The sequence below is a fragment of the Perna viridis genome, chromosome 11, assembly GCF_037379345.1.
Source record: "Perna viridis isolate PV_CMFRI_1.1 ecotype Kerala chromosome 11, ASM3737934v1, whole genome shotgun sequence".
Lineage (NCBI taxonomy): Eukaryota > Metazoa > Mollusca > Bivalvia > Mytilida > Mytilidae > Perna > Perna viridis.
This window is the reverse complement of record NC_142455.1, coordinates 36,596,911-36,624,792: the sequence shown is the minus strand read 5'-3', so window position 1 is coordinate 36,624,792 and position 27,882 is coordinate 36,596,911. Positions and strand designations below refer to the sequence as shown.

Here is a 27,882-nt window from a genome sequence, read left to right as displayed (position 1 = left end):
ACGATGTAGTATTAACAAGATAGAGAATATAATATCATACTTATTTTTTTTTTATTTAAACACGAAAAACGCAAGACTATCTCAACGAAAGTTCTTTAAATAATTTACGTTCGTTTTGTATTTCTTCCTGAGAATTTTTTCATTTTAGAATTTATTTTCTCCCGTGACTCCTGAAAAATTACTCAAATACATTTGCTATATTGCAAAAAAAATGATGAATCTTTGTCGTCTCCCGGAACAAAATGGTATTGTGCACTGCAAAAGATTGTGTTTCAAATAACAGGAAAAAATGAACAATATCCTTTTTTGAAGGGCGTTTCTTTTCCTCCGTTTCCATGGAGAAAACAATGCCAAAGATAAGAAGGAAATTGATCCAGTTACTTTGGGAAGGAAAATAAAACCCCTCAACAAAATAACATTTGTGATTCTTTTATTTTGTTAATAGATAGCCAACGTCTGAACACCCATATCCAATTGTTTAGTTAAATCATTTTAGGGACGCGATTCTTAGAAAGCCCCCTGCTTCAGTTAAAAAACAAGAGATTTGAAAAAAACCTAAAATTAACTATCAGTGACCGTGAAATTAAAAATCAGATTTATGTGTCATGCTTTAAATACCTTGTTTTACCTTAAACTAAATTGAGAACCACCACATACACTCTACACAGGTAAACCACCCCATACAATCTACATATGTAAACCACCCCATGCACTCTACACAGGTAAACCACCCCATGCACTCTACACATGTAAACCACCCCATGCACTCTACACATGTAAACCACCCCATGCACTCTATACATGTAAACCACCCTATGCACTCTACACATGTTAACCACCCCATACAATCTACACATGTTAACCACCCATACAATCTACACATGTAAACCACCCCATACTCTCTACACATGTAAACCACAATACCTGCTATAAACACAATAGTAGTATAATGTTTTCCTTTAATATTCAATATGATTTTTTCCCAATGATTGTTTTAAGTACAGTCTTCATAACTATGTTTTTTTACTGGGACCCTATTTAAAAATAATTAAAAATGTACTTACAGAACATGTACATGTATACTGTAGAAACTACAAATATATTTCAAAGGTATTTAACGAAACTTAATATACGGGAAGGACATCAATCTTCAATGTTCAATTTTGTTGGGTATGCAATCTTGCTCACTAGGACATTACAATAGCCCCTCTTTAGAATCATAATTTTGTCGATGTCTCATTCAAAATGATTATCATTTCGTTATATCGTTATATGAAGTGGCAAGGTAATTTTTCACGAAGATTGTGTTTGGGAAATTGCATGCAGAAAATCATATTATGCAACAGGTAATATTTATTAGTTTCTTTGTAAATCCCTTTAGCGAACACCAGTGCACATTTGTTTACACTATGTTAATAGCAATGATGAATGGAACCACTTACACTAATATCAAACAACAATAACTTGAACTGACATAAAACTACTCAAACAGAGAATCTTGGTAAATAATTGAGAATAATTTTTGTCACATAGTTTCTACAGATGATGAGAGTATTATCAGTCAAACTGGAATGTAAACATTATCCCAGCTTAATCATTATTTTTAAATGGGAGAACGAAAGAGTAATCAAGGGAACCAAAGTTATAGCGGTAATCAAAAGAATGTAATCCAGGGACAAAGACCAGACATGGAAAACAGACATACACAACAAAGAACATAAAGTAAATAAAATCATACATACAAAGTAACAAAAGTAAATGAGCATCTCGGACTCCACATAAAACTGGGAGCATGGACCAGGTGCACCGGTAGGGTAAGCGTCCTCTGCTTTCCTAGAAACACCCACCGAGTTGCTCAAAAAGAGTCAAATCCGGGGTAGACAAGCGAGGAAAGGTAAACTATGACCCGTTGAATAAATCAGTTCTCGTGATGCTGATGGATACACCATAACGATCTATGAGTTCATGATAACGACCATAAAACTTCTGTAGTGATGACTTCAATCTTGTAGCAACATAACCTTGTTCCAGAAGCCTATTTGTTTGAGTTCTAGCCCAATACAAAAAGTCTACGTAGTTTCGGCAAGCTTTGGCATAACGTATGAGTTGTGATATAAACACTCCATACGCAGGAGCCGAAGGGATGTTGCCACAGATGAAAGGAGAGTTGACAATTCTGAATGAAAAGTCATCACGTTTGTCGTAAAGTTTGATCAATAGTTTTCCTTTACCATCGATTTCTAAGTGTAGGTCAAGATATGAGGCTGACTTCACAGTGTCTGCAGTATCCTTTATCTCAAGTTTTTTTGGTAGATGCGATGTATCAAATCCCCGAAATTAGGATTGTTTAAAGATAATACGTCATCTATATAGCGGAAACTCAGATTGAAGGATCTAGCCAAATGAACCTGTGTATTTTGAACGTCGCATAGTCATGTTTTATTCGAACACCCAAAGAGTAATGAAGGGAACAAATATTCTAGCTGGAATCAAAAGAATGTAATCCTGGGACAAAGACAATACAGGGAAAACAGACAAACACAACATAGAACATAAAATAACCAAATACAAAGCATAGAACAGGAAATAAACGTACTCAAATCAAAATGATAAACAATTACAATGAACAGTTCGTAAGAGGTATACTGGAATACAAGCAATATCCAAGCTTTCAGAAATGATTTTACATGTTATTTTATACCCTCGATATACAAGCGTTCTCTGTCATGTGGCTTGTTGTTGATCGTTGTTGTTTAGCGACGCTGCTTGTTCATTGTTCCTTGTGACTTAGTGTAATGCTTTTCATTGAGGATGTACAAAATCTTATTCTGCTTTCTGAACGATGACGTCCATAGTTTGGAACACATGGTCAACAGGGAAACCTTTACATCGCGTTTCAAGAATACCAAGTAATTCTTTAAGTATTGTATCTTTGTATAGTTCATCTCTTTCTGGTGATAATCCAGACATCAGCAGGTTTTTTATCCACGGTAAAGATGAAACAAGTGTACCTGTAAAAGCAAAGTCAAAATGATGCCGTATAGTAGAACAAGTAATGATAACTGTAATACTGAACTATAAATATCAAAGTCACAATAATGTCGTTGGATGGAGTGATTTGATGATGTAGTTGAGTTATATTGGTGATATAATAATAATGACAATTAAAAGATAAAATGAAAATTGCTAACTCTAAGACGACGGTACTATTTAATTAAGTTATTCTTTTCATAATATTGCTCGTTTTTTTGTGTTCGTTGAAAAGGCGCCAATTTTCCATTCTTTTTTGAATATCTGAAAATCTAAGCATTATCAAGTTTATTTCTTGACAGAAAGCCATGTTATATTGTTTCAACACGACATATTGTGTAAACAGGTTTCGTTAATTGGACTACATTCTTCGTTCCTTCATCATCATCCAAACACTTCAATTCTAATTTCAGAATGCACGTGGTGAATATGTCAAAGAAACAACACACCCACCGGCATGTCAAATGTCACCTCACGCCATTATCAACATATTTCACAATTTTCTTTAATGCATTTAAAACGCTTTCTAACAATTTTATTGCCGTTTACCAACACATACAATTATTCATTTTGCCTTATCAAACTAGAGATATACCCAATTTAGGTTCTATTACTGACCATGATTGGCAGACACTTGAATTTCAGTTATGTTGATATCAACAAGTCTTAAGTTGAAAGTACAGGTACTGTCCTTAAATGGTGCGCGAATTTCGTCTTCGGTTCTATGGTAAACTGGAAAATTGATATTCCGAAGCTCTGCCTAAAAAAACAATGTCAAATTATCTGATTGATGTAAACCATAGATAAATCCACTGTACTGAAAACACGAAGCGCAGTAAAAACACACAGACATAAAAAAGAATTCAAAAAATAGGATATCTAATTATCCCTTTGCAGCTAAGCCAATTGATGTGCTTGTTGTATATTGTATGTGAAAGTACCTTATCTATCAACCCTTGCTTATGTAAATCGAGAAACATGTACTCCGTGGCTTTTAGAAATTTTCCTGGTTCAATGAATCGAAGAACAAGGTATCCACCTGAAACAGAAAACAATAAATATTTCTCAATGAAATATAAATGAACTAGTTTACATATGTGCTGACAATGCGTGCATTTCCTCAATATCCACGGTTCTCATTACTGATTATTACCTGATAATTCCTTTTTATAATGTTTCGTAGTTCGCCAAATCAAAACAATGTTCCCGATTGTTCTGGAGTATCATGATGGACTTTATAAAGTGCTGTAAAATCTTGTGCTTTTGAAATTGTATACTTTGTATGGCAATAATCAAAACAGTATGCACTGCTTTTGTACAAACTTTTTGATATGCCAGCTTTAAAAATGCTTATGTGGAGGTTGAGACTAATCGCTGTTGTCGTTAAAAAGATGACTTGGTAAAGATTGTGCAGTTTTATCATTGGGCATATATCAAGAAAGATAACTCTATACATAAGATGCTACTCGCGTTTAAAATTCAAGACATTTTATCTGTTTCCCCTTCTAGGAAACTATGGAAGTCAAAGTTAATGTAAAATATATTAGATTACTTCGTGGTCTATTACGTATAACTTAACCGTAATTCTTTGCTATTGTTTTATGAGAATATAAATCATTGGTAAAATATCAAACATTTTTATTCCAGATTTCATAATAAACACCATCATAAAAGGCAAACATAGACAACTTCATAGCTTTAGCTTTAGCTTGAAACAAAGGCTTCGGACGCAGACTAATACAACTGTATTGGTTGAACCCTGAACAATATGGGTTAGAATGGAAACTGTAATCCCAAGCAAAGTACAGCTCAAGCTTTGGATTCAGATTAAATTGATGAAATTTACACAAGAAAATCTATAAAAAAACAATAATACATCATATTCACTTTCACTGGATCCATCTATAAAAGAATACTTGGTAAAAACAGGTTGAAATATATATCCCCGATGAATAGAATATTACAATATGCTCACTTCACTTTTACCAAAAAGGATATTTTTCAAAATTAATAAACGGTGGCGGGACTACATTTAGTAAGACTCTAAATTAGATTGCTTTAGTCATTTTAAAATAGTGTATAATTCCGACCAAATGGTAACCTTATATTATCAACCCATACTATTTTACAGAATTAAATACTTGGTCCAACATCACAAAACAACATAAAAGGTAAGATTGAACATTTCATAAGACAACCTCCACAATCAATCAAAGCCTTCTTTTTTTTAAACAACATTATTAAAGAGAACCATACAATGTACCGCCCAGTCAAACTCCCGCCTGACACTCATCACTCCCGACGGTAATGTCGGAGTATCATGCCAGAATCGAGGGACTTGCGCCCCGCTTTTCGATTACACTTTAAGTCACTTTATTGTCAATGTATCAGCAAATGCTTGTTTGTGGGCCTTTTCGGATAATAGTTCCTAAACGATTCATGTCAGAACCCCAAAAATCATTCTAAGCGTTTCATTTTTGCTAGGACATGTGGTACAATTTCAAAGCAATCAATTTACATTTACTTAAATTATTTTCAGGACATAATGAAAAATCTTGTTTGTTGGTCTTTGTTTGGCCCGTAATTTCTACATGATTGAAGTCACAACTTCCAAAATGTCCTATGTGTGGTATTCCACCTTCTGCTGTTCTGATGCTATGAAATGCCTTGAGACGACGACGACGGATTGAGAGCATCATACGACAGTTTGCTTAAATAAAAGACAACTATTACCAGTTTATGATTGGCAAATGTTCATAATATTAATGCCAACTATACCAATTTTCATTTCTTCATATCTTAGTGCCAGGAACTGTTTCCAATCAGCTGCAGCTTGATCTTTCATCATTTGCCTTTCTGATTCAGTTGCTGAATTCCATCCTATTCCTGCTTCTATATTTACTCTTAGAAACATACTAAACCGTTTTATTTTTTTTTCAGACTATCTGTCTTCTTATAAATTGATAAAAATCAAACCAACATTATATAATGATACAATGTTATATTTTTAGATAGGTGTTCGACTATTAATCTCGAAATTTATATGAAGTGACTGTATACATTGTCTAGTTTAGTTACGCTTTATGATTTCTTTCGATTCGTGTTGGACAGGTCTCACTCTACCATACAGTTAATGTAATATCCATTCGTGATTCAAAGCATTTACCAAATGTATTACAAAAAGGGGGTGACTTTGATTACGCTAAGTGAAAAAAACAACAGAAAAGATGATTGTATTCACTAATTAAGTCAAACATCTTAAATCAAATCGGAGTAGTTTTAAAAGAGTATTCAAGGGAACCATGGTTATAGCGGCAAACAAATGAATGTAATCCAGGAACAAAGACCAAACGTGGAAAACAGCCAAACCTAACAAAAAACATATAGTAACTTAAATCATACATACAAAGTAATAAAAGTTGTTCCTGTTCCAGAAGCCTATTTGTTAGAGTTCTAGCGCGATACAAAAAGTCTGCGTAGTTTCGGCAAGCTGTGGCATAACGTATGAGTTGTGATATAAACACTCCATATGCAGGAGCCAAAACAACAGCAAAAGTTTTATGGTCGTCATCATGAACTCGTGGATCGTTATGGTGTGTCCATCAGCACCATGAAAACTGATTTTCAGCGGGTCATAGTTTTCCTTTCCTCGTTTGTCTACCCCGGACTTGACTTTTTTATGAGCAACTCGGCGGGTGTTTCTGGAAAAGCAGAGGACGCTTACTCTACCGGTGCACCTGGTCCATGCTCCCAGTTTTTAGTGGAGTCCGAGTTGCTCATTTACTTTTGTTACTTTGTATGTATGATTTTAAGTTACTTTATGTTCTTTGTTGTGTATGTCTGTTTTATAGAAACAACCGCCAAATTGCTCATAAAAAGTTAAGTTCGGGGTAAATAGACGAGGAAAGGACAACTATGACCCGTTGAATAAATAAGTTTTCATGGTGCAGTTAAAAATGAATACTTACCTTGACAATATAGGTAATACATAGGTGCTCAATCCCAAATCTATTGTGTCTTTTGGAAGGCATCGCTCGTACATATTACACGCATTCATCAACATATGTATTTCAATTCCTTTATTCTTTAAATCTGAAAAATGATTTTCATTTCTATTGTAAACGTTAGCTGTTGATAGGAAATTGACTGTGTCAAAAACAATTAAAATATATGAAGCAAACAGCAAATATCAGAAACACCAATACAACCAATTTTTGACTTACAGATCAACGGATTCATTTAAGTTTCCTTTATATAACGAACTGTTATTTTATAATGTATTTATAAGTTCAGCAATCTGAATTATTTTGTAGATATGAAACTGAACTCACCGTTGACTTTCTTAACTAATACATCAAAGTTATTTCCAGGCAAGTCATTGAATACAATTGTCAATTCTCCATAAAACTTGCGGTTCTTTAGGAAATCTGGAGAAACATTAACATAATGTGCGTGTATGAAAGTTTTTTAGCAGCTTTTGGAGATTAGAAAGATTTATCGAGTACTAAAAATGTTAGACAGGGGAAGTCAAATAACAAAAAAAATATATTTAGTTGAAGAATATGTAAGTTTTGGTATGTTTTTTGCCGTGTTCAAGGAATAATGTGTTCTGTTTAAAATCAGTTTGATATGTGACATAGTCCATTACAAGCTTGCACACCACCCTCTCTTCTACCTCACGGTGAATTTTGGGTATATTTGAAAAATCTAGTTTCTCAACTCTTCGAAGGTCTATGTTGGCGTGTAGTAACACAAATGTAGTAAAAAACATATATAAATGTCATCACGTAGCCCAATATCTCGGTCTTCAGATGGTATCTGTACGGAATGTAGCTACAACACTGACGATTCGTGAGTAATATGTTAAATAATTACTCATACCGCAACAACAAATCGCTTAAATTTACACAGGGTCCGTGCCATAACGATTAGAGTATTCATGCTACATTGTAATCAACATCAATGGAACCAAGACTCAAGCAGAAGTCAAAAGAATGTAATTCAGGGACAAAGACCAGACTTGGAAAACAGACAAACACAACAAAGAACATAAAGTAAAATAATACATAAAATGGAAAGAAATAAATGAGCAACTCGGCCTCCACTAAAAACTGAGAGAATTGAACAAGGGCACTGGTAGGGTAAGCGTCCCCTGCTTTTTGAGAAACACCTGCCGAATTGCTCATAAAAAGTCAAGTCCGGGGTCGACGGAAGAGGAAAGACATAAAGTAGCTTATCATAGCTATCATAATTGTTAAAATGATTTTGGCTCCTTTCGATGACTTGCGGCGGTTTCATATGTAAGATTTCTTCACGTTAACTGTGTGATTTCTAATGTTTTTATAAAGTCAAATTAATTTTACTCTACAAGCTACTTACAAAAACGTATCAAATTAAGTATTGTTCGATAGATAAATTTTATACATCATGAAATCATTTTTATTTTTTCCAATGCAAAGTATTTGAAAAATTAAAAACATCACCTTTACCCCTAAAAACAGATCTAACTATGAAACAAAGCAAAGAAAAGCAACATTGTGAAAGAACAATCAAGAGGAACCGTCAAGATTCTTCGATCTGATGTAGTGATCTGTATAGTTTTGTAACGAAATCATTGATTTTTCTTTAGACATTTGATTTATAGAATCCGTTGTTTGGGGCATGAAGTATCATTAAATGTCATAAGAACAAATACCCCAAAAAATATGAAATATAAAGGGAAATATCTATGATAAACTAAAATGATACTTTACCAATTATCTTTCTTAGGAATGGGAGAATGTTTCCTCCATCACTTGTTCCGAAATCAGCTATGACCAAACTTGTGGTCTTATCTTCCGTAAGTTTTTCTGTAATATCAATTAGTTTCATAATTTACGTCTGATGATAATTTATTTAATGAAAAATTATAACATGAATAACAGAAAATTAAAACAAACAACAACAACACAATCAGAAAAATACTATTTTAGCGTATCAAATAAATAATTTGACATATTTGTTTTATGAATACAGATTGATTGATTGATTGTTGGTGTTTACCGCCTAAGCAGCAGAACCTCAACTTTATTTTAGCGATGAAAATAAAATGGATGATAAAATAAACATGAAGTGATGATGAAATAAGAAGTGGGATTGGAGAACAGGATAGACAAATTTTGATTGCAACTTGGGAAAGTGATAGGGTCGGGCAATGTAGCCCCCCTGTGTTGGTGTGCAAAGGTTCTTACTCTTATCGTATACCACATCGAGGTTATTTCACGTGCGAGGAATTTGGCATCTTCCCTAACACGTTGCACCACCACTATGGTTTGCGGTCAGGTTTTCCGTATTATGGCCTCACTACCCCAGCATGTAGCATGGCAGTATTTATTGCCGATGTCCGAATAGTTACTGTGCTTCGGAATATTCACAGTGGTCTTGGCCCAAACCTGTTTTATCAAGTCACCGACCACCGAGAGGTTATGACTTACTTTATTTACTACCTTTTTCAATATTTATTATTATGATGATGATAGAAGTTACCATAAATATTGAATAAGCCATGCATATATGTAAGCGATTCGTTTCTTTTTTACCAGAATAATGTTTGAATGGCAAATAGTTATAGGCACATGCATGAGTAGTGTTAATCAGCAGAGAACATTGATATTCATATTTATTTGAAATAAAATAAATGAGTGATACTGACAAAAGAAAAAGTAGCAACACTATTTACAATGTTATGATGAAAAAATGTACATGTACGTACTTACAGTCCTCTTTTTCTATTTAAGTAAGACTTTTAGACATTTAAAAAATCGTTTTAGTTTTTACAGTAATTATCGACGACACTTATTGTTATTTTACGTTCTCACTTATTACTTCAGGACGATGAATTTTGGTTCTTTTTACCCCCATACCCCCACTTTACCGTAGAACTCCCCGCTTTCGCTGCGATTTTGCATTGCACACATTTCTGAAACCACTTAATGTTACACCTAAGGTTTTCAAAACTACTTAATACACAGGTACCCTGGAATGGTTGTCAACCAACAAATAAGTTCAAAATAAAGGACATTTCAATATATCGGAAACTTAGGTGGCTAGGAACTTGAAATTTATCCAAAGGCAGAGTTCTCCCTTTTTCGACAAGCATTTCTAAATGGCTGCCTTTTAGGAGTTTTAAAGGCTTATGTCCAATTTAAGATGGTATCGGATTAATGTGCAAAGTTTCGTATGAACGGAGCTGACGGTTTATGAATATTCTTAGCAGATGTACTAATTATCAAAACAAAGACTCATCATAAAGAACAACTCCACAACATTGCATGCAATCTTTGTTGTACCATTTTGCCATAAATGTACAAATAATCTAGGTCCAACAATGTAATGCAGCCGATAAAAAAAAATTGGAAACTTGCCGATAATAGATTTTTCGTAGAAGCTCCACCTAGTCTTCAACAGTTCGTTATGAGTAATGGCTGCATACTTTGCGTAGTCTGAATATGACTCCTCATCACTACGGGCACTAAATATAGCATTCATTATATAAATTTCTATTATTTTTTCTGCTACAAATGTCAAGATGACAATCGTTGAGCTGAAATAAATGAATACAAATATTCTCAAATATTAGAATTTATTCTAAACACGAAATGATTGTATCATCATTTTTTTATATTAAGTCTCTATATATTCGATCAATGTCATGTGATTTGCCCGAACATATTTCTTTCTTTGGATCACTCCTCATAGTATCAAATACAACCTTGAAGTAGGAACATCGATGATTTGCAACAATCAACCACAATGCAATGACAGTTATTTCTGGAGTATTAAGAAAAACATCGCCTGAACCCCAACACATATTAAGGTCAAACTGTTATCTTCTTTGAACGGCAAATGCATCTACAACTATACTCCTTCAACTCGTCTTAATTTAATAAAATACCAATAGAATAATCATTTAGGTAAAAAGAATTTACTTTGGATGATTTAGGTTTAATGTGTGTCCCAGTTTACAAGCCTTGATTGTTTTCTGGTGTTTATGTGGGTTTTTTTTTTTTTTTTTTCAGTAAGCCATAAACAAGATCTAAACTCACATATGTAAAATAATCAAATAAATACCAATCGGGGAATCAAAGCACTGTCATGTATTTTAGGCTGAAGGTGACACATTCAGTAAGAAACATTTTAAAGAAAATATTTTACGTTTGAATGTTCACACACAAACACACGAACAGGGTTCTAATGCTACGAATATGAACCATTTCATTTATATGAGCGATATCTACTGGTTAAGCAACTACAATATTACAATGAAGATTGATGTTCAGCAAAGACAAAAGCACAAATTTCGATATGCTGTACACGTGTTTCAAGAAGTAACAAATCATCAGCAGCATTAGAATCAAATACATAGTAAGATCTAATATATATAGTATACAAGAAATCCATTGAATTGTTTAATGCTGCATTTACAAGGTATTTCGCATTATTAGATTCGCGGTACATTTTGTATAATAGACTATTTAAAAAAAGACAGAACGACATTTTATTGCATAACAATAACTAAGTAGTAATAATAATAATTTCGTTTGAAATGCCTGTAATATGTCAGGATCATTGTGGTACCAGCCGTTTCGATGGTGTAATATCTATTTTGCTAGATTAGTTTTGGACTTGACTTGTTTATAGATCGGGTAAGTGTTCGGTAATTGTGTTGTTACCCTTATTAAAAAGCCAAGAAAATGACAAAGTATTAGGAAAATTACACGACATAACGATAGTGCTTTAATTATGACCGTGATGATAGATAGTGAACCCGTACGGTGGTGCATCATTAACGGTCTCGATCTGACATTCTTGAAAATGATGTTAAATTGATAGACAAATCTGAAACAAATGATTTAGTGTTTAATCACTTATTATTTCAGTTAAAGAAATAAATTTTTACATGCTCATGTCTTATATTCTGAAAGATTCAATAAAGTGTTCGTTTACATCAGGATGTTAATTAATTTTTAATTAAGATTTTGAATTCGTTTGTTACTATTCCAAACTAAATGTCTTTTTTTTTCTACATATCATTATATTATACAATGTATATCAAAATGTTTAAAATCAAGAATGCAAAAAGACTTTTTTGTATATTTTCAATTCTTTTCAAATTGGAACTTCTCCTACCTTACATGAAGATAACTCATTAAACGTATTTCCGTCTTCTCACTGCTTACCAATACAAGTCATGTGTGCTCTCTGATTTTATTTAAGTAGATGAGTATAAAATAAAAAAATGTCATGTGTGTAATGCTCATATGTAACCAAATCCGTAATTTGCTCTTCAGACTTTCATTTTGATAGTTAAAAGAATCGGGAGTTCAACAATATAAGGTTATTGGTTACCTGTATAAGGGATAACAAATGAAGTCAATGATATATCTAAATACGTCAGTATTGCATGTTTACTATTGTTTTTTGCATGTTCTCGCGTGTTTAAAGATATATTTTAGGTACATTTTCAATCGATGTCATTTTTCATTAGTATCCTGTTTATGGTATAAAAACCGACTACGCGATTACGTGTAGTCAAATAACCAATCGCTGTATAACTACAACATTATTGACAGTTGACACGCGTAAATCATAATAAAACTCTTTAAGTTAAGTTCCGATTCCACTTTAGTTCGGTTACATATTCTATAAGTTCCATGTACACATGTAAAAAATATTGAAATTTAATCTCGCCATAAGGATTCTACTTTCAGGCTTTTACCTGATCAAGCATTTTTTTTGTAGGTGAACTCTTACTTATAGCTGATCTGATCAGAAAAGAAGAATATTGTTTAGCTAGATCCTTCAATCTCAGTTTCCGCTATGACGTGTTATCTTTAAACAATCCTAATTTCGGGGATATGATACATCGCATCTAGCCAAAAGAACTTGAGATAAAGGATACTACAGACACTGTGAAGTCAGCCTCATATCTTGACCTACACTTAGAAATCGATGGTAAAGGAAAACTATTGACCAAACTTTACGACAAACGTGATGACTTTTCATTCAGAATTGTCAACTTTCCTTTCATCTGTGCAACGTCCCTTCCGCTCCTGTGTATGGAGTGTTCATATCACAACTCATACGTTATGCCAGAGCTTGCCAAAACTACGTAGACATTTTGTATCGTGCTAGAACTCTAACAGATAGGCTTCTGTTTTCCATGTCTGGTCTTTGTCCCTGGATTACATTCTTTTGATTACCGCTATAACCTTGGTTCCCTTGAATTAAAAACTGGGAGCATGGACCAGGTGCACCGGTAGGGTAACCATCCTCTACTTTTCTAGAAACACCCGCCGAGTTGCTCATAAAAAAGTCAAGTCCGGGGTAGATAAACGAGGAAAGGAAAACTATGACCCGTTGAAAGAGTAATAAAGGGAACCAAGGTTAAAGGGTAATCAAAAGAATGTAATCCAGGGACAACGACCAGACATGGAAAACAGACATACACAACAAAGAACATAAAGTAACTAAAATCATACATTCAAAGCCACAAAAGCAAAGGAGCAACTCGGACTCCACTAAAAACTGGGAGCATGGACCAGGTGTACCGGTAGGGTACGCGTCCTCTGCTTTGCTAGAAACACCCGCCGAGTTGCTCATAAAAAGTCAAGTCCAGGGTAGACAAACGAGGAAAGGAAAACTATGACACGTTGAATAAATCAGTTTTCATGGTGCTGATGGATACACCATAACGATCCACGAGTTCATGATGACGACCATAAAACTTCTGTAGTGATGACTTCAATGTTGTAGCAACATAACCCTGATCTAGAAGCCTATTTATTAGACTTCTGCGCAATTTCGGCAAGCTCTGGCATAACGTATGAGTTGTGATATGAACACGCCATACGCAGGAGCCGAAGGGATGTTGCCACAGATGAAAGGAAAGTTGACAATTCTGAATGAAAAGTTATCAAGTTTGGTCAATTGTTTTCCCTTACCATCTATTTCTAAGTGTAGGTCAAGATATGAGGCTGACTTCACAGTGTCTGTAGTATCCTTTATCTCAAGTTCTTTTGGGTAGATGCGATGTATCATATCCCCGAAATTAGGATTGTTTAAAGATAATACGTCATCTATATAGCGGAAACTCAGATTGAAGGATCTAGCCAAACGATATTCGTTCTTTCTGATCAGATCAGCTATAAAGTCAGCCTCATAAGAGTGAAGGAATAGGTCAGCAAGTAAAGGAGCACAATTTGTTCCCATTGGAATGCCGACCGTTTGTTGAAAAACACGTCCACCACACTGAACAAATATGTTGTCGAATAAAAATTCCAGCATTTTGTAAACATCTTCCTCTGTATATTTGGAAGATGATTTGGAATTATTTCTTACAAAGTATGAGGAATCTTTAGCAAGAACTATATATTTGTATCTAGGCGTACCATCTTTTTTGGAAAAACAACAATGTATAATGTTTTTAAGTCAAGATTTTAACTGAGTATGGGGAATAGAAGTATACGGTGTTGAAAAATCATAGGTTTTAATGCTATTATATTCAGATAATAGTCTTGAACTGATTGTCTCCAAAAGATCTTTCAAATTTTTCAGGATCCACATTGAATTAGTACCACTAAGGGAGTAACAAATGTTGTGGTAGGACTGAAGATCCTCTTTGACAGTTGCGAGTATAGAAGTTAACAGTTTTGAAAGAGGTTTGGTGGTACATTTTGCAGATCCAGCTATAAAACGTTGTATGGATTCTTGTGAAGTTTAGGAATCCAGTACATAAACGGTAAATCACAATCATCGTCCTTGGTAGAGAGACCAAAAGAGGATAGCACAGATTTATGGTTTTCCACAATCTCTTCTTTGGAGAGAGTGGTAGCAGTGTAGTTCTTATCACTGCTGTTATTTTCTACGTCTACCTCTGATAATAAACATTGGATATAAAACATTTTGCAGACAAAAACAATGTTGTTTTGGGCTTTGTCTGCTGGTACGACAACATATTTGTCATGTATAGTAGACAATGTTTTTGCTACATCGGGGTCTTTGAAAACTGATGTAGCCTTGGCACTCATTGACTTACTTAAAACTTTCATTCGTTTCAAAATTAAAGACCTAACGGCCTTTTTCTAATTGTTTCTGAAACTCTTTTGCCTTCATTCCTTATATAACCCTTCCGCTAAACTCAACTATTTCTGTTGATCCCTGTGTGGTATGACACTTTGTAGTATAATTCAAAAGAGATCATTTCACTTATTCCTTACTTATTGTCTACAAATAATGAACATGCTGAGTTTGGTCCCAAATCCCAATGGTTCAAGTCACAACCCTTCATCTAAAAAATACTATTAAAGCGGGTTTGAGTACAGAATCTGAACCGATCCGTTCAACTAAAATCGCTATCGGGCATCGGTCACCGTTCAGTTTCCGATTAGTTATCGATCCGTCAAACCGATCCATTTAACCAGTGATCGCATCACGTGACCACTGAGCGGTCAATATATTTTACGGATTCCGTTGTTTCGTTTGTCAATTTTACATAATTCATTGGATTTAAACATCAAGTAATTACTCCTATTTTACATTTGTGTTATTTAAAAAAAAAGCATATGGATTTGATATACGAAAATAAGGGTAAATTCAATATGGTAGTATATTGGATTCGTTGCGGTGAAAATTCTTAAATTTACATGAACCGATTATCCGTCGTGTTACTTATCAAAACTGCGGTAAAACTGGTCACCGGTCATCGGTTATCGATCAATCATTGATTAATCAGTCCACGGTCGTCGATCCATCAAATAGTTCAGGTACTGTAGGCAGAAAAATAGGGTAGCTAGGGTTACCCTAAATAAACATTTTTGTCTTTGTTCCATGAAAAGGTCAGACTGTCTATAGTAGTTAATTGTGCAAAAAAACGCTAAGCTAAGGATGCTTTTTCGATAAAAAAAAAATGTATACTAGTATAAATTTATATATTTATTTTTGTATATACTTGTATTTTTGATAAAGCAAGATAGTTTTTGGGCTGAAAAACGTATTACCAATGATGGGACATTTTGGTTGAATAATAATTTGTACAGTCGAAGTTATGCGACTTTTTTGGAGAAATTTTAAAATCGCATTTTTCATTTTTTTAATCGCATTATTATTTCGGACTAACACTAGTCATTAAGTCATCAAAACAACTATAGAAGTATCAGTTTTTTTATAGTAATATAAAGAAAATACCAGATAAGCCATTTTATAAAAGCAAAAATACTCTAGGGATTTTGATATTGACAAAAATGTCAATGTAATCGACATTTCAGTGGGATAGGAGTCCATAGTTCTCATTTTTCTCCAACTGGGCAATTTTTTTCTTTTCAAGCACCCTACTGTAAACAAGCTTTTGTATATTCAAACACATTTATGCAGCATCTTACCTTTCTACCTTTTTAAAGTACGGTAATCGAGACAAAATTACCAATTACACATGAAAGGGAAGAAAATATCAAATTTCGGAAATACATCGATAATTAAAACAACAGTACCAAACATGTATATTGAACACCGTTTATATGCCACGAATAAACATTTTAGTTCATGTTGAGGTATTTTTGTCATACTTGCCTTGAAAAAGTTCAAATATTGATTACTTTGGCTCATTTGGAAGCTAACACACTATATTTATGTACCGTATCACACAAATGCTTGTTTAAACTACGGTATCTTGAATAAAAAGAAAGTACGGCTGATATTGAAGAAATTATGAAATTCTGAAAATTCCCATTTTTTCGAATTTATAGTAATTATCACACCAAAAGGAAAGTCTAAGCGCCTGGATTGATCAAATATGTTAGGTACATCATCATTTAAACCATGAATGCCTAGAAAATGAGTTCTACAGTGTCGGTAAGCTGTGAATGAGAATTTTGTTTGATACTAATACCAGTTTTCTAGTGGTAGGGGTAATATGTTTAACATTCTTTGAAAATTCTTTCTTAAAAATCAGTTTTTCGTGGCTTTCGTGACATCAGGTTACCTAAATTTGTTTAGTTTGTTAACACATGCTGTCCCAGGAAGGCTTAGACGCTAAAAAAATGAATCACACAAATTTTGGTTTTTTAACCAATGGGGTAAAATATCCTGAAAAACAATCCGAGAATATTCTTTGGCGACAAATTGATTCGGTAATGGGAGGCAAAATGGTACAAAAACTCACCATGAATTTGATGAGTGGAGGCTTCACAATGGACCCTCCGAACCCATTGACTATGGTAATAGTAAATGAGTAACTCAGAGTCCACAGGGTGCATGGATTAGACTAGGAGCACTAGTACGGTAGGCTTCCACTGCTTTTCTAGAAACACCGGCCGAGTTGTTCATAAACAGTCAAGAGAATGAATCACTTAAGATAACTTAAAATGGATAATGAATTTGATTTAATGCATATGTCTACGCTTAGAGTGAACACCTAAAAGACAAATGTGTTACAAGCAGGTAGTGAAAAATTTCCAATTTGATTTTTGAGCTTGCATTAAACTTGATTTGTAATGTTCAAAATAAAGGTGTCTTGTCATAAATTTTTCATCAAATTTAAGCTGAATTAAATCATTTGATTTTAAGAAAGAACATCAGAAAATTTCAAGGTTAATTGAAAAGCTGGCACCATAAAAACAGTTATCCAAAGCTTTTACTTTTATACACTACATAGCCTGATATTAATCAATCATTGGTTATTAACATCGATAGAATGTTTTGAAGTTTTATATGGGATTGAAAAAACAGAAAATAGAAATGGTAAAACACTCATAGCTGACAGAAGATACTTGATTAAAGATGACCCATCAACATTACTTAGGTATTTTAAATTGTTTGACTGAGAAGGCTCTTTTACAGATAGAAGGAGAGTGGTAAGATTACCTTAATATGGAATGGAAGACTTGGTGAGGGGATTTTCTTTGCAAAGAGAAAAGTTATATGGATATCTAAGAATATTAAAAATCCTTTTCGTTTTATGCGTCACCCTTTTCTAAACCAATACAAAAACTAATAGATATCAATAAGTCTAAAGCTAAGATATTTTAATGTTTGTGCCTTTGCAAGTTTTTTTTTCGTATTCATTAAGTGGGAAGATTCTGATGTCAAATACCTCAATGATATATTTTGACAGGATTTGTTTTTTTACTGAAATAGTATATACAGAAAGCGTTATATTTTTTTTTCTTTTTAGTTTCCTATTGATTTGATTCATTAAAGAAATTATAGGTAACAAAGTAGTACTCACTGTTGATCATATTCAAATTACAGCTTGAAAAAAAAAACTTTTTGTGCTGAACCAGAAGTGTTGTAATAATTCTTAGCGTATCTTGCCAATTGTCAATTTAAGTTTTTACATAGAGTTGCACATACTGAGTATTACATGCCAAAATCTGTATCACTTGCTTATCAATACGGCCCGCGGGGTGATACAGGTCGAGGGTTTATACAGCATGTGATTCACATTTAAATATGTCATGTTTGTTTTATCATATATTTTAACCATACGTTAGGTATGGTCTTTGAAGGGCTGTGGTACTTACGTTACGTTTCTGCCCTTTAATCATTTGAATAATCCTACACTAAAATCCGACTTTCCGATGGTTTCTACAGGATGTTTCCAAACAATATTCGTAACATCTCGATGTTATCCGGAGACAATCGTCCGTTTTTTCACCAAGATCGGAAGAATATGAACAGTGAACAGCTTAGGGCTGTCCTAATACGCAGTCCTCGGCACTCATCAAAGGTTTTAGCAGATTTTTAAAATAAAAAAAATACCGAATTTCTTGACAGAACCACAATCATAGGTCTATGAAAAAGTATGCTCTGGAAGTTCTGAACGATAATGTGGTGTTTAATATTCTTTTACATTGTCGGGGGATGATTGACTTGTGTTTTATGCTGATTGAAAAACAGATTTCTCAGCAGTACCGGGAGTAAAAAAAATGAACAATCAAAAATGGGGAAACAATATTGCATCAGTGTGCAGATGTGTTTAACAAATGTGTACGTACTGTCGTAAGACTATTTCTGGTTAAGAAATCCCTAATACCCTCTTTCAACAAAACTGAATAGTGTGTTATTCCATTTACAAAAATCAGACCCCTACCAGATATTCTATTTTTATTTACAACATGGACTATTTGATACCGACATAAAGCTCTGGTTACAAGAACAAATTCAAGTTCACTTATATCAATTACAAAAACAGAGCTTAGATTTATGTTATATTGTACAAATGACCATGCACACCAACTGTTCCAACTTGTTTTAAACATCCTGAAATTCTTGGTACGCCCTTAAAAGAACATGTCTTCAAAGCCATAATCAACTACACAGGAAGAAAGTATTATTTAATGTTCTTTTAATCGTGTATAAATGACGCATCATTTGATTTCCAATGGGTAGGAGCAGGTATTAAAATCCATGTCTCATATTTCAATTTCAGAAGTATATTGAGTTCAGAAAGAGTAATCAAGAGACCCAAGATTCTAGCGGAAATCAAAAGAATGTAACCCAGGAGCAAAGACCAGACATAGAAAACGTACATACACAACAAAGAACATAAAATAACCAAAATAATACATGCAAAGTAAAAAAAAAAGTAAATGAGCAACTCAGACTCCACTAAAACCTGGGAGCATGTACCAGGTGCATAGGTAACTTAGGCGTACTCTGTTTTTTCTAGAAACACACGCCGAGTTGCTCATAAAACGTCAAGTTTGAGATAGAAGAAAGAGAAAAGGAAAACTATGACACGTTGAACAAATCAGTTTTCATGGTGCAAATTGATACACCGTAACGCTCCACGAGTTCATGATGACGACCACAAAATTTCTGTAGTGATGACTTCAATATTGTGGGAACATTACCTTCTTCCAGAAACCCAATTGTAAGAGGTCTAGCTGGATAAAAAAAAAGTCTGCCTAATTACGGCAAGCTTTGACAAAATGTATGAGTTGTTTTATGTAAACTACACTTGCAAGTGTTGAAGGGATGTTGCCACCGATGAAAGGAAGGTTGACAATTCTGAATGAAAAGTTATTACGTTTGTCGTAAAGTTTGGTCAATAGTTTTCCTTTACCATCGATATCTAAGTGTAGGCCAAGATATAACACTGACTTTACAGTGACTGTAGTATCCTTTATCACTAGTCCTTTTGTGGAGAGGCGATGTATCAAATCCCCGAAACTAAGATTAACAATGATACGTCATCTTAATAGCGGAAACTGTGATTAAAAGATCTAGCTAAACGATATTAATTCTATCGGATCAGATCAGCTATAAAGGCATTCTCATTAGAGTGAGGAAATAGGTCAGCAAGTAGAGGAGCACAATTAGTTCCCATTAGAATGCCGACAATTTGTTGAAAACGCCTTCACTATACTGGATGAATGTGTATGTTTCGATTAAAAACAGCATTTTGAAAAAAAAATCTTCTTCGATATCTTTGAAAGATGATTTGGAATTAATTTTTAAAAAGTATCTAAGATGATTTTTGGTCTCAAAAATGTTTTGGTTGATGTGTCATCTTGATAAACTCGAATCCCATAGTAAATATTGCATTGAAAAAATACATTCACCATATATTAATCAGTCCATATATTTGACAAACTGTCCCTATTAAATCATGTCCTGTCAGCAAAGTTTCTTGTCTATCAAAAAGGGTTTTAATTTCATCTGGGTATACAACCTCAGTATAATTTCAAGAACCTGGGTGGTGGATTGCCATAGGTGTTGAGATCAACTTTTGAGCAGTATTGTTGTATTGGCTGTAACTTAATAGGCTTTTGACCTTATACATGAAGTCATAAAATATCAATTACTTGTCTCATAATATGTAGCCTTGGACTTGTAGATAAAAATTTGTATTTGTTTTTATAACCTTAAGTGCAAGGGCTGGTGACATTTGACCTCTAGGGCACTTTTAAGTTTTTGTTTGTTTTGTTTGTTTGTTTGTTTTTTGTTGTTTTTTTTTTTTTTTTTTTTTTTCTTGTTATATATTTTTCTCAAGAGTTATGAATATATCTTAAAGCCCAAGACACCCCCTTTCGAGAGGAAAATGGCCGATGTCTTTTATCAAGTACTGTCACTAGTTTAAATTTATTGTAATAAACAATATGGATATTACACAAGTAGAATAACATACTAATGAAATCTACTAAAATAATAATAATTACAATAAAGTAAAGGCATACAAATTTACTAGTGTTATCTGAGTATTACAAATTTAAGTGGAGGCAGTAAAAATATAACATCCAGTGAGGTGTTGTGATGTGATGTGATGTGATGTAAAGTGCAACAATTCATTATAAGCAATGAGGAATCTTATTTGTCTTGATTCACAAATTGGTGTTGTCTTAAAAATGACATGGTAAAAACAATCAGACCATCATAAATGTACAAACATAACATGTATATCAATGAAGCTTCATCCTGATTGAAATACATATACTGGTCTAAATTTTGGTTGCTCTGTCATCTTGTTAAATACATGGTCCAGTACATCTTGATATTGTTTTTCTGGTAGACTTTCAGCACAATCAACAAGTAGATCTTGCTCTATATTACAAAGTTTAAGTAACCATTTTAGGCCCCTCATTAGTTCAGTGCTTCCATTGTCATGAAGAGCATGAAGGGCATACAGAATTAATGGTGAGCAGTCTCGTACATATGACTAAACTGTCTTGACGGACTTTGTGCAATATTAACTATATACAAGTCAAAGTTTAACAGAGATGTGTACAGTTATCAATATATTTGAATTTCTTTGGTCTTAGCAAAAATGTTTCGTAACAGTTAATTAATCACTGGTGTTCACTGAACATGATGCCGTACTGATACCAGTACTGCCATTACAAATTAGATTTTTTTATTGAGTAGCAGTTCAATGTATGTAATGTACTTATGTTCATATCTTAACATCACATACATTCTAATAACTGTTTCTATTTTGTATTTGTTTTATTGCTTGAGGACTCACCAGAAATTCTAACATTGCACAAATCAGTTTTCATGGTTCAGATGGATATACCGTAACATTCCACGAGTTCATGATGACGACCATAAAACTTCTGTATTGATGACTTCAATCTTTTAGCAAATAGCCCTGTTTCAGAAGCCTAATTTTAAGAAATCTAGCGCGATACAAAAAGCCTGCGTAGTTACGGCAAGCTCTGACATAACGTGTGAGTTGTAATATGAAAACTCCATACGCAGGTGCTGAAGGGCACAGATGAAAGGAAGATTGAAAACTCTGAATGCAAAGTCATCATGTTTGTTGCAAGGTCAGTTGCAAAGTTTTTCTCTACTATCGATTTCTAAGTAGGGACAAGATGTGAAGCTGTGTCTGTAGTATCCTTTATCTCTAGTTCTTTTGGGGAGATGCGATGTATCAAATCCTCGAAACTAGAATTATTTACAAATCAAACGTCATTTTTATCGCGGAAACTGAGATTAAATGATCTAGCTAAACGATATTTTCTATAGGATCAAATCAGCTATAAAGTCACACTCATAAGAGTGAGGGAATAGGTCAGCAAGTAGAGGAGCACGATTTGTTCCAATTCAAATGCCGGCCGTTTGTTAAAAATCGCGTCCACTACACTGGATAAATATGTTGTCGATCAAAAATTTCAGCTGTTGGAAAATATCTTCTTCTGTATATTTGGAAGAAGATTTGGAATTATTTTTTTTTTTTACAAACTTTGAGAAATCTCTACCAAGAAATATATATTTATATTTCTAGGAGAAACAACAATGTATAATGTTTATAAGTCTGGATTTTAACTGAGTATGGGGAACAATAAGTTTTTTTTTAAATAAATATCCAGTTTAAGAAATGTTGGCGTCTTATAATTAAATATTAATTTTGATGTTTTATTTGAAAGGTCATTATGCAATAATTATACGCCACGCAATAAAGTTGCAGGGATATGTTTTGGACGGAATTCATTCAATTATGAGTTAATGGTTAAAATCTTTAGATTGAATCGACTTTTACGAGACTCAGTCGGAAGGGACTTTTTGTTTATGTGTAGTACTTGCTTACTAATATAGTTTTTTAATTTAATTTTAGAAATACATGTAACACCTTTTAATTGTTCATAGAATAAAAAGTTATGTCTATCACCTCCTATGATGGACCAATTTTTTTGTTATGTGACTGTGACTTCTTCTTTTACTTGTTATTTTTTATTCTAACATTAATTTATAAGAAATATAATGATATTTGTAAGGTGAGGCTTATTTCTTCATCCACAATGAAATACAACTGTCATCCCTTAATTAAAAGAACAGTGTTTCAATGTTTTCTGTCATGTTATATGAAGATAAAAAGAGATGTGAAGGCATGCTAAAAGTAATGTTAAATATTGAGTGCTTAAAATGTTCAAATTTACATAGAAATATACACCTGCATTTCTATGCTCCCATATGGATTTTTGCAAAAGTATATGACAATGTACCTGTATTACGAACATTTGTATGTATATGTATGCATTTGACATTTATATGTATTTGGGCTTGAAGACAGAAGTGTAATGGATTATCGACACCCAAATAGATTCACTGTTTTTGCACAGTAGTTACTGAAACAACAATATCTTTGTCGTTGAAGGCTTGCTCTAAGGAGGGCATGGTTGCAGGAGGAGAATTCTTAAGCATATCATGGATGGTAGTCCTCACAACATTTCTGTCGGAATCATCCAACTTCTGTGAGTTTGTAACAGATGTTTTGTCAGTGGCCGGATGGATAGATTTGACCACATCCCGGATAGTATTATCGAACTCCTAGTCTTTCTTAAACCAAGTTTTTATTGTATTGGTGTTAATTTCTGAAAAATGACGTAAAGGAATTTCATTTAAGTATTGTTAAAATTATATATATTAAAGTTGTAAAGTAAAGACTGAAACATATTATTTGATAGCCAGGAAATATTTTTTTTAAATGATTGTTTTCTTGTGCAATGGGACGTGGCCTGTGTTTTCTAACCAGGTGCAGATTCATTGAAATCTTCTCGTAAAATTTCCTAAAAATTGTTTTCTTTCCTTGCTACCCTTTGTCTTTATTAATTTCTGAATTACTGAAATCCTGGATTCGCCCCTGCTAACTCCATTTAATATTGCACAAATATGCAAGCAGAAAATTACATGTCTATTTGTTTGTCGGTAATTAAAAACTAGTACTAAATGTGTTAGACACCAACACAGATCTTTTCCAAACACTACCATTGTCAAAGGAGTTTACACATTCCTACAATATTTTTTATATATTTTTTTAAGTTTTCGAGTGGCGGCCATCTTAACTTAAATGGTGGCCATTTGTAAAATTTTCAATATGGCCGCTGCGACACCCTTGTGGTGTCCTATTATCAAACCAAATATCATTTTTTTACGATTTTTATTTTTTCTCCCGTCTTTAAACGGTAGCCATTTTGAAACTGCGCCCATGTTCAAAATTTTGAAAACCTTTGTGCAGGTCTACATATGATGACCTATATGTTTTGAAATTCACCTGTTTTAGACCAGTCCAAAGGACAATGATATACAAGAAAGAAGAATTATTAATGTTAAAACAAAAACAATATGTTCCCTACTACGTTTGGGGAACATAAAGATATTAAAGGTTTCTCTAACCAAACGACCCATTTGGCTGCATAGGTACCTTGCTATTCATATAAGTTAAAGTACTTTTTCTATCACCTGGAATTACAATAAAAGTCTTTTTTTATCTTGGGCGAGGGAAATCATATACCTGCACTTTCATTTTGGAACTTTATTATTACATTTTATTTATCATACCAATAATTCTTTCAATCGCTCTGTAATACCCAATATATGTACTTAGCTGTTAACATGTATAGTAATTTACTTATAAAGATGAGTACATGTAGAAGAATCAAATTCATTATATTTTCATGATTGGTCTTCATTATTCATGTGTATTGGTTGAATAAATCATTACGTAACTATGTATCGTATCATATGTATACATGTAAATGTATGTATGAAAATTATAATATTGAGAAAACCGATAGTTAGGTTTATGTTCTGTATTGTGATTGTATTTTTTCCATGTCTGGTTTTGTCCCTGGATTGCATCCTTTTGATTTCCGCTATAATCTTGGTTCCCTTGATTACCCATGTCATACTTTAGACGTCGCCAACTGTCAGTATAGTTGTATAATGGATAGTACATGAAACTATTCTTTTGTTGCGTATAAGAAAATATGGAAATTTGATTTCGTCGTGAGGATTTTACTTTCAAGCAGATACCTAATAAAGCGTTTTACTTGTGGATACACAAGTACTTCAAAGACTCGGTTTTTCTAAATAATGATTTTGTTTAGATCAATAGGTCAATCGGTTCATGGAAATACTACTTTATGCAATATATTAATATTTTGTGTGAAAAAAAGGACATCCTTGAAAGTTGCTAGGCGGAGACAACAATTGAAAACGTATCTAAAAACCTTGTTCAACAACGTGATAACAACTTACAACATGCACAAATGACGTATTCCGGTATCTCATTGACTTTACTAGTCGCATTGGAACATCCTCCATACGTGTACAGGTATCAAGTATCTTTTGAACTCTCAACCTATTCAAGTTCAAGTCAAAAGTGAACCACAGGTTTGGATACATATGAGTATTACGTATGATATTTTTTTTACCATTAGACCGATATTTTTCTATTTAAATAAAGGTGGAAAGAACAAATTGTGCCTTCCATCGAAAGCAAGAGAGGAAACGAACACACACTTAATATATTCCCTTCCTGTAAGGTAAGTTAAGTACAATGTGAAATGTGAAAAAGAATAGCAAATGTGTAACAAATGTTTTCGTTCTTAAGTTTAAGCCATATATATAATAAAATGCAGTGATAATATTAAACAACGCATTTGATTTAATCTGCTAGAGATGAGTCCTTAATTTTGATTCAAAATAGATGAACATTTTAAACATAATTGAACACTTGATTGAATATTTAACATAGAGCATTTTCTAGTCACCTTTTATATATCATCAAAACATTAACATTTGACATTGAAACTTAATAACTTTAAGTTAATCTAAAAACAATAAATCATTTGTTTTAGAACTGTAAATTAACTTGTTTTGTAATTTTTTTTTAAATATATGGCAGAAACAGGTACATTGTACACAACATTACAAAACAAAACTCCTGTACATCTTTTCATACATGCAGTATATAAAATGTGTATGATATTTGAATGTCTGGATACCGGTATTATTTGACAACAGTATTTTACTGATTAAGTATCTACACCCTGTGCATACTCAATATGTAGCTATTTTGTTTATTAAGATTCTTTTTGACTTGTAGAAACATGTCTTAAGACTTGTTTTTAAAGTTTGATGTTATACATTAAATAATCCAAACATTAAGCGAAAAAGGGTTTTGTTCCAAATAGATAGTCACCTTCCTTTCATACAAAAACTTCTCGAACCAAACTATATTCTATACTTCTCACTACACTACTACATTCCTTTTACAAAACAAGTCTTGACACACCTGTTTCTGACCCTACCGCATCATTATACAGACTTGTTGAATCATTTTGGGTATTGGTCTCCACAGACTACCAGTATTTAAACCATTTTGTGTGGAAAGTCAAGATGAAGCAAAACGATCATTTCTTCCACTACCGTCTGTCAACAAAGGTAGAGATGCAATTAATTTGGCTTACATTGTCAATCGCAAAAACGTTACCGACAAAAAGACATTGATTCTCTGTAGAATTGGTTAAAGGCCGTGAGGTCTTTAATTTTGAAACGAATGAAAGTTTTAAGTATATCAATGGGCCAATCAGTTTTCGAAGACCCCGATGTGGCAAAAACATTGTCTACTGTACATGACAAATATGTTGTCGTATCAGTAGACAAAGACTAAAACAGCATCGGTTTTGTCTGCAAAACGTTTTACATCCAATATTTATTATCAGAGGTAGACGTAGAAAATATTAGCAGTAATAAGACCTTTCTGCTACCACACTCTCCAAAGAAGAGATTGTGGAAAACCATAAATCGTTTGGTCTCTTTAGCAAAGACGATGATTGTGGTTTACCGTCTGTGTACTGGATTTCGAAACTCAACAATAATCTATACAAACAACGTTTCATAGCTGAATCTGCAAAATGTACCACAAAACCTCTTTCAAAACTTTTAATTTCTATACTCACAGCTACCAAAGAAGGTCTGCCGTTACTCCCAGAGTGCTATTAATTCAATGTGAATCCTGAAAAATTCTAAAGATCTTCTGGAGACCATCAGTTCAAGACTATGATCAGAATATGATAGCACTAAGACCTATGATTTTCAACATTGTATACTTCTACTCCCCAAACTATTCCCCATACTCACTTAAAATCCTGACTAAAAAACATTATACATAGCTGTTTTTCCAAAAAAGATGGTACTCCTAGAAACAAATAGTTCTTGGTAGAGATTCCTCATACTTTGTTAGAAATAACTTCAAATCATCTTCCAAATATACAGAGGAAGATGTTCACAAAATGCTGGAATTTTCGATCGACAACATATTTGTCCAGTGTGTGGGACGCGTTTTTCAACCAACGATCGGCATTCCAGTGGGAACTATTGGAACAAATTGTGTTCCTCTACTTGCTGACCTATTCCTTCACTCTTATAAAGCTGACTTTATAGCTGAACTGATCTGAAAGAAATAATATCGTTTAGCTAGATCTTTAAATCTCATTTCCCGCTACATAGATGACGTAATATCTGTAGACAATCCTAATTTCGGTGATTTTATACATCGCATCTACGCCACAGAACTTGTGATAAAAG

At 33.4% G+C, this 27,882-nt stretch overlaps 1 protein-coding gene and 1 long non-coding RNA gene across 2 annotated transcripts; both read right to left on the bottom strand.

Annotated features, from left to right (window-relative positions):
• Nucleotides 1-1,340: 1,340 nt before the first annotated feature.
• On the bottom strand, nt 1,341-8,901 carry LOC148603950 (uncharacterized). The gene is made up of 7 exons (XM_088551473.1): nt 8,784-8,901; nt 7,362-7,457; nt 6,999-7,122; nt 5,809-5,933; nt 3,972-4,069; nt 3,649-3,790; nt 1,341-3,011 (listed from the first exon to the last, which is right to left on the bottom strand). The coding sequence occupies exons 1-7, from the start codon at nt 8,899-8,901 to the stop codon at nt 2,824-2,826; spliced, it is 891 nt and encodes a 296-aa protein (XP_088407599.1). The 3' UTR covers nt 1,341-2,823.
• A 1,532-nt stretch (nt 8,902-10,433) lies between these two features.
• On the bottom strand, nt 10,434-12,272 carry LOC148603949 (uncharacterized). The gene is made up of 2 exons (XR_015916535.1): nt 12,199-12,272; nt 10,434-10,612 (listed from the first exon to the last, which is right to left on the bottom strand). It is a non-coding gene; the product is annotated as an uncharacterized LOC148603949 (long non-coding RNA).
• Between the last annotated feature and the right edge of the window lie 15,610 nt (nt 12,273-27,882).

Bases quoted from the DNA above. Each gene is read 5' to 3' on its own strand.
- LOC148603950 (XM_088551473.1), bottom strand. From the start codon at position 8,901: ATGAAACTAATTGATATTACAGAAAAACTTACGGAAGATAAGACCACA. The intron at 7,458-8,783 runs GTAAAGTATCAT...ATGTTTCTCCAG, and splicing joins ATTCCTAAGAAAGATAATTG to ATTTCCTAAAGAACCGCAAG. The intron at 3,012-3,648 runs GTCAGTAATAGA...TTGCTTTTACAG, and splicing joins TCAAGTGTCTGCCAATCATG to GTACACTTGTTTCATCTTTA.